General features: G+C 41.5%; 1 protein-coding gene across 4 annotated transcripts in view; it reads right to left on the reverse strand.

Moving 5' to 3' along the window:
• TTC21B (tetratricopeptide repeat domain 21B) overlaps nucleotides 1-13,262 on the reverse strand; it is a 133,186-nt gene that overhangs the window by 89,294 nt on the left and 30,630 nt on the right. For all 4 annotated transcript variants that reach the window (XM_006124791.5, XM_075933527.2, XM_075933528.2 and 1 more), the window contains 2 exons: nucleotides 8,444-8,541; nucleotides 5,268-5,468 (listed from right to left, as the gene is read on the reverse strand). In XM_006124791.5, coding sequence (XP_006124853.2) covers nucleotides 5,268-5,468; nucleotides 8,444-8,541 — 299 coding nt within the window. The remainder of the gene's footprint in view (nucleotides 1-5,267; nucleotides 5,469-8,443; nucleotides 8,542-13,262) is intronic.

Genomic DNA, 13,262 nt, shown 5'->3' on the forward strand with positions numbered 1-13,262 from the left:
AGGCGCATATCTCTATCTCTGCGTGCCCGCGGAGTCAATTTAGCACAGTGAGTGCATTTTTGTGGCACATGCGCCTCTCCTAAGCATCTGACACAGGCTTCATGCCCGTCAGATGCTGGCATGGCTTCTTTGCAGAGAGCGCACCGTTTAAATCCCGGTGACCCAGGCATAATTTCTCGTTTTTGTCTTTTTGTCTTCTTTTTCTTTTTTTTTTTTTTTTTTTAACCTAACTAACTATTATTAACCAATTAACTAACTAACTTTCTCTTTCTTCTTTTTTTTTTTTTTTTTTTTGTGTAGTAACGGCTCCTGTCTGAGGAGACAAACGGCGTTCCGCCAGCAACCACGGGCGGCTGAGAGGAACTGACAAGGGGGAGCCGGTCCGTTGCAAAGGCGCGAACGCCGCGCGCTGTGTTCGCGCGTGCGCGGTCCGGCTCGGCTACGGCTATAGAAGTTTTCCGACCAGCGGCGCCGGGACGGGACCCGACACCTGGAGTGGAGCACCCACGGGGACCACTCGAAGAAGAACCATTAGTTTCCATCCTCCTCCAATTCTTTCAGAGAGCTCAGAAAGCAAATGTTATTGATAGAATTACCTTTCTGGACAACTCCTCCCATCAGCAGAAGTCTCAGAAATAACTAATTTAAAAAAAACACTTTAATTTCAAATATAGTTCACTTGGTGGCAATGGCTTTTTTGTCTTTTCCATTTTCCAGTTCCCCTAGTTCAATAAGCTATGTGCCTTTCCAAGAAAAAATTCAAACTATTTTTTTCAGATGAGATGCTACTTAAAAACATTTAAATTTCTTATGTGTGCTATTTTCTTTACTCTGCAATCTTGTAAGATGCTGCTGCCATTGTTATAGGTGGCACCTTAATCAGGCCTCTCTGGTCCAGCAACATCTGTACTCCCAAAGGATCGTGGATGTTCTTGGACGAAAGAGTCCTGGGGCAGAAGAGCCGGCCTTGGGAATATTAGCAGGCAGCCCATTTAGGAAGGAATGAGCCGGTGGTAGGGAGGAGTGGAGGGCTAAGGGGCCGTGGCAGGGGATCTTCCTGGTCTGGTAAATTCCCTTCTTTGGGACCAGTTAGGTCCCAAGGATGCTGGGGCAGGGAGAGCCAACCTGTATTTTTCTTTTTGGACTTTAAACTGTCATCTCTGCAATTTTTGCCACAATAGTTGAGGCATGGAACTTCAGTGTCTGCTCTTGAGATACCAGAACACATAACAAATAATCTTAAGAGAGCACAGTCACCATATGCTAAAAGTCTGTGGAAATGCATAGTCTCAGAGCTAATTCCCAATAATTACTTGTTAAAGATCTTTTCTCTGTAACAACCTTGAAAGAGGGTTCCCCTCCTCCTCTCATTTGTTCTCTTTTTTACTGATAGTACTTGGATACAATATCTTAACAGCCCTTTTCTTAGTACTCTGAAGACAATTTATGAATCTCAAATTTTTCCTGTTGTTAAGATCAACATATATATGACAGGATGTCATCTTCAACCATACAAAATAAATGCACAATCAGGATAAATCAAATTCAAAATAACATTTTGTTTGAGGTTAAAGAGTAAAAATACCATTACACACATTGATATCTGCATGTTAGCAGAAGAGAAATGAGCAATGAATGCATGTATGTGGGAAAACATCCAGAGCAGACAAACTACATGTGTGTGAGAAGTCTGGAATGACCATGATTGACATCTAGTGGTCACATTAAGCTATTAAGTGATAGAAATGTAGCCGTGTTAGTCTGGTGTAGCTGAAACAAAAAACAGGACTATGTAGCACTTTAAAGACTAACGAGATGGTTTGTTAGTCTTTAAAGTGCTACATAGTCCTGTTTTTTGTTTAAGCTATTAAGGGAATTCCACTCTATTATATTATCCAGACAAAACAACAGATCAAGTAATTGTATATAGAGATATATGCACAGCACCTTGCACTTAAACTAAAGCACTCCTCAAATATAAATGTTTACATTTTGTATAAAAAAACAAGATGCAGATTGGCAGCTAGTCCAGCATAAATCCACTAAATATTTCAAACAAATTTTTGCTTCATGTGATAAATAAATATTAGGACTGCAAAGTTCTCTGATGCAATTAGCTAAAAAAAAGAATCAATTAAAAATCATGATTAACTGCAGTTTTAATTGCACTATTAATAGAATACCAATTGAAATTTAATTTTTTAATGTTTTTCTACATTTTCAAATATATGTAATTGTACAGTGCTCACTTTATATTTATTTGCCCTGTAAAAATAAAATATTTTCACCTCATACAATAGTGCAGTGCAGTGGCCTTTCACCTTTTTAACCACAAGATCACTTTTTCAATTTATGTGCAATGTAAGATCTACCTCAAACCCAAATACCCTTGCTCCACTTCCTTCTTGCCTCTTCTCTGAGGCCCTGCCTCTGTTCCACCCTTTCTCTGAGGCTTCTCCCTGCTCTCTCTATCCCCATCCTCACTCACTTTCACTAGGCAGGAGTAGGGATATGGGGTGCAGGCTCCGATCTTGGGCCAAGGAATTTGGTGTGGGAGGGGCTCCAGGCTTAGCGCAGGGTGGGGGACTGTGTGCAGGAAAGGTTACAGGGTACAAGCTCTGGAAGAAGTTTGGGTGCAGGGGGACTCACGTCTGGGGCAGGAGGTAGGGTGTAGGAGGAAGCTCAGGGCTGGGACAGGGGGTCAGGAAGCAGGCTCTAACTGGGTACCCTTTACCTGAGACAGCTTCCAGATGCTGGAGCAGTGGAGTTATGGCAGGCTTACTCCTGCCCTTGCATTACTCCTGAAACCAGCTGGTGTATAGAGCAATAGCGTCATGTGCTGCCCCACAGCCCATAGCTTCTACTGGCCATGATTTCCTGTTACTGATCAATGGGAGCTGCAGGGGTGGTGTCTGCATGCAAGACCAGCATATGGAGCCCCCCTGCTCTGCCTCTCTCAGGGCTACAGGGACATGCCAGCCACTTCCAGGAGCAGCAATTACCATAGGGATAATTACTCCAGCCACAAATAATTACATTTAAGCATAAGAGAGAAATGAAAATGATGAAATGCACAGACCAGTCAAAAACCAAAAATAACACACTTTGCAAGCAGTAACAGAAGTAACAACCACCCCCCACGTATGTGCTGGGTTGTGAAATGCGAGTGAAGGACAATGTGTGTGAGAGAATGACAGACACACACTGTGTGAAAGCGACAGAGATTTGCATTGCCAAACTTCCTTCATTCCCTTCTCTCTGTGTGGAGAAATGGTACAGAGTAGGGGGAGGAGGGAAACCCTAACATCAGCGCCCCTCCTTCTCCCTTTCACAGCCTGCACAGCAAGCAGGAGGCTCCCAGGGGGGCATCTCCAAGGCAGAGGGCAGGAGCAGTATGACAGTGGATGGAGGGGCAACTGAAATGCCAGCGCTTGATAGCTTCCTGGTCAAACCAGTCAGGATCACCTGTCAGAGGCTCCAAGATCTACCAATAGATTCCAATCTACTGGTTGGTGACCACTGCTGTTATGCAATCTCGTCATCATAAAAGAGAATCTTACAAATGTAGATTTTATTACAAAACTGTACTCAAAAAGAAAACAATTGTAAATCTTTAAAGCCTTCTAGTCCACTCATTCCTACTTCTTCTTCAGACAATCACTAAGACAAACAAGGTTGTTTACATTTATGAGTGACAATACTGCCCACTTCTTATTTACAATATCACCAGAGACTAAGAAAAGGCATTCACATGATACGTTTTTAGCCAGTATTACAAGATATATACTTGTCAGATATGCAAAATATTCACATGCTGCTTCATGCTTTGGCCACCATTGCAGAAGATAGGCTTTCATGCTGATGAAATATGCTAAAAAAAAAATGCGTTAATTACATTTGTCATTGAATTCCTTCGGGTAGAACTGTATGCCTCCTGCTCTGTTTTACCCACATTCTGCCATATGTTTCATGCTATAGGGCTACGTCTACATTGGCCCCTTCTCCGGAAGAGGCATGTTAATTTCCAACTTCAGAATAAGGAAGCTTCGAAGTAGGAATAAGAGATCCTCCGGAAAAGGGCTTTATTCCGGAGGATCGCGCCAGTCTAGACGCTTTTTTCCGGCTTTTCCCCAAGCCGGAAAAAAAGCGGCGGCCATGTTTATTTAAATCCCGCGGGGGATATTTAAATCCCCCGCGGATTTCCCTATTCTGAAGTTGGAAATTAACATGCCTCTTCCGGAGAAGGGGCCAATGTAGACGTAGCCTAGTAGTCTTGGTTGATGAACTAGCACACGTTCATTTAAGAACACATTCACTGCAGAATTGACAAAATGCAAAGGAGGTAACAATCTGAGATAATTAAAAATACCTGCAGCACTCAACCCAAGGTTTAAGAATCTGAAGTGCCTTCCACAATCTGAGACAGATGAAGTACAGAGCATGCTTTCAGAAGTATTAAAAGAGCAACACTCCAATTCGGACATGACAGAACCCAAACCACCAAAAATAAAGTCAACTTTCTTCTGTCCTGCTAGTGGTATCGGACTTGGATAACAAAAATGAACATTTATTGGTCCATGCTGCTTTTGATCGTTATCAACCACCACCCATAATCCGCCTATCCACATATCTTCTGGAACAGTGGTTGAAGCATGAAGTGCCATATGAATCTCCAGTACATCTGGCACATAAATATCTTGTGATTCTCCCTATAAAAGTGGCAGACAAACACCAGTTCTTATTTTCAGGTGACATTGGAAAGAAAAAGCAAGCAGCATTATCTTATGCAACTGTAAACAAACTTGTTTTCAAGCAACTGGCTGAATTAGTAGGACTGAATGGACATGTAGGCACTAAAGTGTTACACTTACTTTTGCATGCAGTTTTTTTGTAGATAATTTTACACATGTCAATTCAACTTTCATGTTAAAGCGATTACACTACAGTATTTGTATTAGGTTAATCAAAAGTATTTATTTTGTTTTTTTACAGTATAAATATTTGTAATAAAAAATAAAGTGAGGACTGTACACATTGTATTCTAACTGAAATCAATATATTTAAAACTATAAAAAAGTCCAAAAATATTTAAATAAATATTATACTGTAAAAATGTGATCATGATTAATTTTTAAATCAACAGCCCTAATAAATATACTTCTGGTGATTCTTCTCATAAATACCCTTTTATTTTTAGCTATTAAATATTAAACAATGGACTCCTTGGAGAAATTCTAGTTTTCAGAGAAAGATCTAATACTACTAACCTGTGTTGGGCAAAAATTAAGATATTCTCTAACAATTTCTAATAAGAAATCAGGGTTCAGTTTTTCAAAGTACTGTACACCAAGAGGTAAGCCATGCAAAGATGAAAAGTGAGTTTCCAGAACATCATTCAACAAATGAATAACCTCTTCCTGTTTCTGATGTTTCTTCATAGCTAAAAGTGCACGCAAGAAAGATAGCTCCTACAAAAAACAAAACAAAAAAGTTTTTAACTCCAACTATATATAAGATTAAAGTTTTTTTAAAAGTATCTAGTACACAGAAAACTTTACCATTTTCAAGACAATAACTAGATGCAATAACTTCAGCAAAAGTTATACTTGGTAAAACTATAACAATTATATGACGCAGTAGAAAATTTTAAGAATGATCATTGTTAGGTGTCTATACAAATTGAAAAAGAAATGCATTGTATAGCAATCTATATGGTGCAATTATAAGCCATTCTAGGCACATAAGATATTTATTAATGTCAACACCATCATTTAAAAAGATATCTCGTTTTCACCATTTAATCCACACACACACAAAAAAATAGCCCTCCTCTTGCAGGCCAACACTCATTTTGACCAAAATGGAGAGTAAAGCATCCTGCACAGAGCCCTGGTTTCGGTCGAACTTAGTCATATTAGGTTGATTTTCAAAACAATGAGACCATATCACCAAGGCCTTTCCACCAACTTTGAGGGCAATTAAATTCAATTCTGGTACTCCTGCTTTTCAAGGAGGTGTTCTGGTAAATTTGACCTTGAATGATCAACTTCATGGAAGTGCAGATGCAACCCAAAGTTTTTGGTCTCCGCGAGGTGTTCCACTATGTCCCACTGGGTATGTCTACACTAGACTCCTAGTTAGAACTAGGGTGGCTAATGTAGGTATTCGAACTTGCAAATGAAGCCCGGGATTTAAATATCCCGGGCTTCATTTGCATGTTTCTAGGCGGGCGCCATTTTTAAGTCCCCTTAGTTCGAACTGACTGCCCGTGGCTACACATGGCAGTTACCCATTGCAGGAGGAGTAACAGTTAATCCGAACTAAGGACTTAGTTTGGATTAACTTCTGACTGCCGCGTGTAGCCGCGGGCAGTCAGTTCAAACTAAGGGGATTTAAAAATGGCGCCCACTCGGGAACATTCAAATGAAGCCCGGGATATTTAAATCCCGGGCTTCATTTGCAAGTTCAAATGCCTACATTAGCCACCCTAGTTTGAACTAGGAGGTTAGTGTAGACATACCCACTGTGACTGCTCTGGCCAGGAATTTCAGCTCTGCTACTCTGCAGGTGCTCAGGAAAAGCCCTGGAAAAATTTAAATTTAATTTCTTGTGTGGCCAGTAGACAACTGACCATGAATGCCCAGGATCACAAATGAGCTCCAGCAGGAGATCCTGGACCTCACTGCTGTGTAGGGAGAGGAATCAGTTCAGCCAGAAATATAAAGCAGCAAAAGAAATCTATGCCAAGATTGCACGGGGCATGTTGGAAAAAGGATACACCAGGGATGCACAGCAGCACTTCATCAAAATAAAGGAGCTCAGGCTGGTGTACCAGAAGACAAAGGAGGCAGATGGATGTTCAGAGTATCGCCACAAACATGCCGCTTCTATGAGCAGCTGCATGGGATTTTGAGGGTGAGCGGGGACCTGACCAGCATTTCAACCCAGTTTGTGTATTCCTCCCAAGACACGCTTCAGGCAACAGTCTTAGGCAAAAGCTGGAAGGACATTGTGGATGAGAATGAAGAGGAAATGGTCAGCAGGTGAGCAGAGTATCCAGCCTCACTGACATCCAGGACCTTTTTATAACTTTGGAGCCGATCACCTCCTCCCAGGACATATTGCTGCTGGGCCCTGAGGGTGGGGAGGACAACTGTGGTGAGTCCACATTGTCAATCATGCTACAAGTGGGTAAAGGCAATTAAGGGTGATCTGTGGTGGTCACACTGCCTACACAGATGAGACTCCCCAGAACAATTTGATAATGTGTCTGGACGCAGAGCAGGAATCCTCCTTTTACATCTCCATAAAGCTCTTATAGAAGTACTCTTTCATTCTTCTCACAAGGTTTCTGGGGAGGCCTGCCTTATTCCAACTTCCATAGTAAAACACCTTTCCAAGCCAAACCAGCATTGAGTGGTCTGCCATCATTGTAGTGCAAAGCATTGCAACACAAGGTCCAGGATTATGGTTACAGTCAGTCAGCATCCACTCCCTATCATTCAATATGATTTGGAGGAGACTGATATCACACATGGCAACCTGGATGAAATAGAGGAAGTTAGATATGTAATTTGATACCACTGTCAGCACACCTCCATTTGCTCATCCCCAACAAAGCATAGTTTGAGTTCCTGCCTTGTCGCCATGCCCTGACTCTTACCCTCACCCGCCCACAGGCTCCTCTATATCCATGTGAGTCCCTGACCTTCTGTCACACCCAGACCCTCTCTAGCCCAGAGGTTCCTGTGGGAAAGGGAAGTTGCACTCTCCTAGCAAATGGGGGGGGGGGGTGCACGGTGACCCTCCAGTTTGTGAAAGGGCAGACTGTGACAGGACAGTCATGCTAGTTGCTCTTAATGAGGTTCCCCCTGCATTAACTGTGCTTGACGGTAAACCCGCACCTCATGCAATGGAAGCAAACAAGAGGGTCACTGTGGCTGCTTCTGCCCTGCTGCCACTCCACCAAGGTCCCCCTTCGCAAACAGATGCTTGCCTAGTCACGGGCGCTGCTGTTTGCAAGCACTGTGTCACACATTCTTTCAAAATGGAAGCAAAAGAGCGAGCCTCAACCTAGCCCTTACCATGCCTGCCATCAAACCAAGTCCGGCTACTCCCTGAAAAGCTCTGTGGTGCACCAGTTGCATAGTGGCCACTTAAAAGCATAACTGTGGTCTTGTACATAACACATGCCAATTGTCTTGGACACATGTTCTTTTATGCTAAAAGATTAGGTTTTATGTTCCTGTGACGGGGTGAAGGCGCCCCACACTCCGGTCCCGTCGATGGCCGCTTTTGACCTTAAAAATTTGACCTTATCTCATAGTGCACACAAGGCCATAGACAAGGCTACAGAAAAATAAACATATTAAACTTTAGTCATTTCAACAGCACCACAACTTCAAATAAGAGTCAAAACACTTTAGCAAAAGTAGCCATTTACCCCAGATTTCCCAATGGATTGCTGAATTTCATTAAGGAATTCCAACTGCTGATCTGCATCTTCCAACTGCCCTTCAGTTATCTGACATCTGATAATTCCTGCAACAGTAAACATTTAACTTCAGTTCAGTTTTACGGTAGCTAAACACTTAAGCTTTCTAAAGGCTCCCTTTCCATTCCCCATATATCAAGTTATCTTTACTTCTGGACTACCAACTCCTCAGCCTTTTGTTAACAGGGTGATGAGAAAAAACAAGAACAATGGTTCAGGGATTATCTAGATTATACATTATTTTCTACAGCTATGTCCTTCCTTCATAAAAGTTCTCTCCCCCTTTTTCCCCAACATCACATGCTTTAACCTTTGTTTAGGATAACACCTAAATTGTTTTGTTAAGCTATATTTGTTGATTTCAAAAGTAATTCAAGGGACATTTGACAATGTGGCTTAAAGTGTTTGGGTGAAAGTCTTGGTATTAATCGTGATTTGTCATGTGCAACTTACTAATGAGTGTTAAATCAAATACCAGGTTCAATGGGGACAGGTGACCAAACCCTACAGGTAATTAAAAAACCATTGAGAGCTGGAAGAAGGGTCAGAACTTGGGGAAGCATGGGCTGTAATAAAAGGAACAAAGGAGAGACAAGAGAGAAAAGAGGGAAGGGACAGAGAAATCAAACCAGTATCTTAGTTGCCTGTATACTAAAGCGAGAAAAATGGGGAATAAGTAGGAAGAACTTCTAATGCTAGTAAACAAACACAGCTAAGACTTAATTGGTATACAAAAGCTTCATGAATAATAACATGAATGACTGGAATATTGGTATAAATGGGTACAGCCTACTCAGGAGACAGGCAGAGAAAAAAGGGAGGACGGATTGCCTTATATATAATAAATATATATTCTTGGACTGAGATTGCAATGAAAATAGGAACACAGACTTGTTGAGAGTATCTGGGTAAAGATAAAAGAGATGAAAAAACAAGGGTGATATCACTGTAGGGGTCTACTGTAGACTACCTAACCAGGGAGAAGAGGTGGATGAGGCTTTTTTCTAAATAATTAAAAATAACATCCAAAGCCCAGGACTTGGTGGAGATGGGGGACTTCAACTGTTCAGACATATCTTGGGAAAAAACAACACAACAGGTCACAGATTATCCATAAAGTTCTTGGAATGTATTTCAGACAATTTATTTTAGAAGTGTGACATGGCACACCCATATTTTTATGGAAATATGTTTTTGAATATAACATGCATAACATGAATATGCTTTATGAAAAACGGGTCATATAATCGGTCATTGAAGATCTTGTAATCCCCAGAATGTGTATATTATATTTGAGTGCATCTATCATTCCTATATTTAAAGTTAGAAATATGAAGAATAACCCATTTAGATATCTAGATGTGCTAGTAAAGGCCATTAGCAGTACTCAATGAATTTAATGGTCCAGTACTCAAGACAATGATCTATGAATAGTCATGTTTTTCCTGTAAGCCTGGAAAATGGTTGGTCCTAAAGGTTGAACCTTTCTAGTCTAGCATCCTTGGGTTTTGACTGCATTGGAGCTGTGGGTCTGAGTGCTGTGTCAAGTCCATATGACTGACCCTTCCCAGAGCTGAGCTGTTCTAAATGTCTGTGTTGCTCTGCTGTGGGTAAGCATCCCAACTCTGTGCCTTTGCTGAGGTAGACCAGAACTTCTGGCTCAGCAGGACAGAATGGGCATCCCAGAGGACAAGTAGGCAGTTTCAGCAGTATGATCAGCCCATCAAGTGACAGTTTGAGAGGGATCTCTGTGGCGCAAGTGGTCGCAAAAAGGTGAAAAAAAGCTACTACAGAGACGACTGTTCTACATTTGATTTAACAAATAGGAAGGAACTGGTTGAGAATTTGCAAGCAAAAGGCAGCTTTGAGTGAAAAATCATGAAATTATAGTGTTCATGATTCTAAGCAACAGTAGGAAGGAGGACAGTAAAATAAAGACAATGGATTTTAGAAGGCAGACATTAGCAAACCCAGGGTGTTGGTAGGATAAGGTCTCCTGGGAAGCAAATCTAAGAGGAAAAACAACTGAAGACAGTTGGCAGTTTTTCATACAGACATTATTAGGGGCACAAGAGCAAATTAATCCACTGCATATGAAAGATAGCAAGTATGGCAAGAGACCACCTTGGCTTAACCAAGAGATCGTGAATGATCTAAATATCAATAAGAAGTCCAATAAAACGTGAAAAATAGGTAAAATTACAAAAGATAAATACGAATATACAATAGAGTCTCACTGCTACCACCGGGCTGAGGAGAGACAGGAGCTCCAGGGCCTTGGGCACGTCCGGGCGGCCCAGGGGAGGAGAGAAGAAGAGGAAGGGGGAGGACACGGCCCCTCACGAAGACGCAGCATCCGGAATCCGCCGGGGAGGAGGCAGCGCACGCGCCAACTGCCACCGAGACAAAGAGCAGAGCCCACCTGGGAGGTCCCCCCCACCAGCAGCCGCCACTGCTGCTGCCATTGCTTCTCCCGCCCCTCAGCCAGAGCGACCTGGACCCCCGCCCCACCACGAGCCAGCGCCATCCCTATTATTCGACATTTCTGGTTATCCGACCGTCCTCCGGTCCCATTTAGGTCAGATAACCGAGTCTTCACTGTACTACACAGGTATGTAGGGGAAAACTTAGTAAGGCAAAGGCACAAAATGAGCTCGAACTAGCTAGAAATACAAAAGGTAACAGGAAAACATTCTACAAATATATTAGCAAGGGGAAGACAAAGGACAGGGTAGGCCCATTACTAAATGAACAGCAGAGAACAATAATGGAAAATTTTGAAATGACAGAATTGCTTAATGACCAAGAAGGTTGATGGTTATTGGTTGTCTAACATAGTGAATGCCAGTGAAAATGGAGTAGGTGTAGAAGGTTAAATCGAAAAAAAGTTGAGGATTAATTAGACAAGTTAGATATTCTCAAGTCACCAGAGTCTGATGAAATATCGGCGCCATTAGCCATCTTTGAAAAGTCATGGTCTAAAGAAGAGATTCCAGGACACTAGAAAAGGGCAAATATAGTGCCCATCTATAAAAAGGGAAATAACTCATGGAATTATAGATCAGTCAGCTTACCTTCTGTAGTAGGAAAGATACTGGAGCAAATAAGCAAGGAATTAATTTACAAACTTTTAGAAGATACTAAGGTGATAAGTAACAGTCACCATAGTTTGTCGAGAAAAAAAAAATCATATCAAACCAACGTGATAGATTTCTCTGTCAGGATAACAAGACTTGTGGATAAGGGGGAAGCAGTAGATGTGGTATATCTAGATTTTAATAACGCATTTGATACAATCTCACAAGCATCTGACGAAGTGGGTCTTTGCCCACGAAAGCTTATGTTCCTACACTTCAGTTAATCTATAAGGTGCCACAGGACTCCTCGCCGCTTTTGCAATCTCACATAACATTCTCATTAACAAACTAGGAAAATACAACCTAGATGGAGCTACTATCAGGTGGAAGTATAACTGGTAGGATACCAGGTCCCAGAGAGTAGTTATCAATGGTCTAGTCATGCTGGAGGGCATAACGACTGCAATTCTTCAGGGATCAGTTTCGGGATGGGTTCTGTTCAATATCTTTTCAATGTTTTAGATGATTACATAGAGAGTATGCTTCTAAAGTTTGCAGATGATACCAGGCTAGGAGGGATTCCAAGTGCTTTGGAGTATAGGATTTTAATTTAAAATGATTTAGACAAACTAGAAAAAGGATTTCAGGTAAACAAAATCAAATTAAATTAGGACAGGTGCAAAGTACTCCATTTAGAAAGGAACAATTACTTGCACACATACAAAATAGGAAATGACTACCTAGGAAGGAGTACTGTGGAAAGAGATCTATGGATGATAGTAGACCACAAACAAGCCTGCTTTTAGAAATATGATTATAAGTAGGCAGACTGGTGAATCAAAAGCCTACTCATAATCACATTTCTAAAAGCAGACATTTGGATATAATGAATTAGTATTGATGTTTAGTAAGAGGACATAAGAACAAGAGAAAGTTCTTTGGATGTGGCAGAGCTTACCCGGGATACCTCTGGTACCCCGGAAAAACTCTGCAGTCTAGACATACCCTTAGGCTACGTCTACACTGACCCCTTTTCCGAAAGGGGCATGGTAATTTCAGAGATCGTAATAGGGAAATCCGCGGGGGATTTAAATCCCCCGCGGCATTTAAATAAAAATGTCCGCCGCTTTTTTCCGGCTTTTAGAAAAGCCGGAAAAGAGCGTCTACATTGGCCCCGATCCTCCAGAAAAAGCGCCCTTTTCCGGAGGATCTTATTCCTACTTCAAAGGGGCCAGTGTAGACGCTCTTTTCCGGCTTTTCTAAAAGCCGGAAAAAAGCGGTGGACATTTTTATTTAAATCCCCCGCGGATTTCCCTATTACGATCTCTGAAATTACCATGCCCCTTTCGGAAAAGGGGCCAGTGTAGACGAGCCTTTAGTGTTTTTCTGCTTTTTTAGAAACAGCGATGTAAAGTCTGACTTGTACTGGTTTTGTTGGAGGTATAATATATTTACTTTGAGTGCTTCCCTACCTTAAATGAAGAATAATTGAAGACTATATTTTATTATCATTTATCTTAATTCTCTAGTCATCAACCTTCCATCCTGGAAGGTATCTACATTTTTAATGTTTGGAGAAAAAAAGAAAAGCAAATCTCACCTGCACACACACACTTTTTTTTTTTAAAACTCTTTTTAGAATTAAGGGAGACCTATCAACATTTCATTCACAGAAAGGAGGACTCAAACAT

This window comes from Pelodiscus sinensis, chromosome 7, assembly GCF_052426305.1.
Source record: "Pelodiscus sinensis isolate ZL-2025 chromosome 7, ASM5242630v1, whole genome shotgun sequence".
Lineage (NCBI taxonomy): Eukaryota > Metazoa > Chordata > Testudines > Trionychidae > Pelodiscus > Pelodiscus sinensis.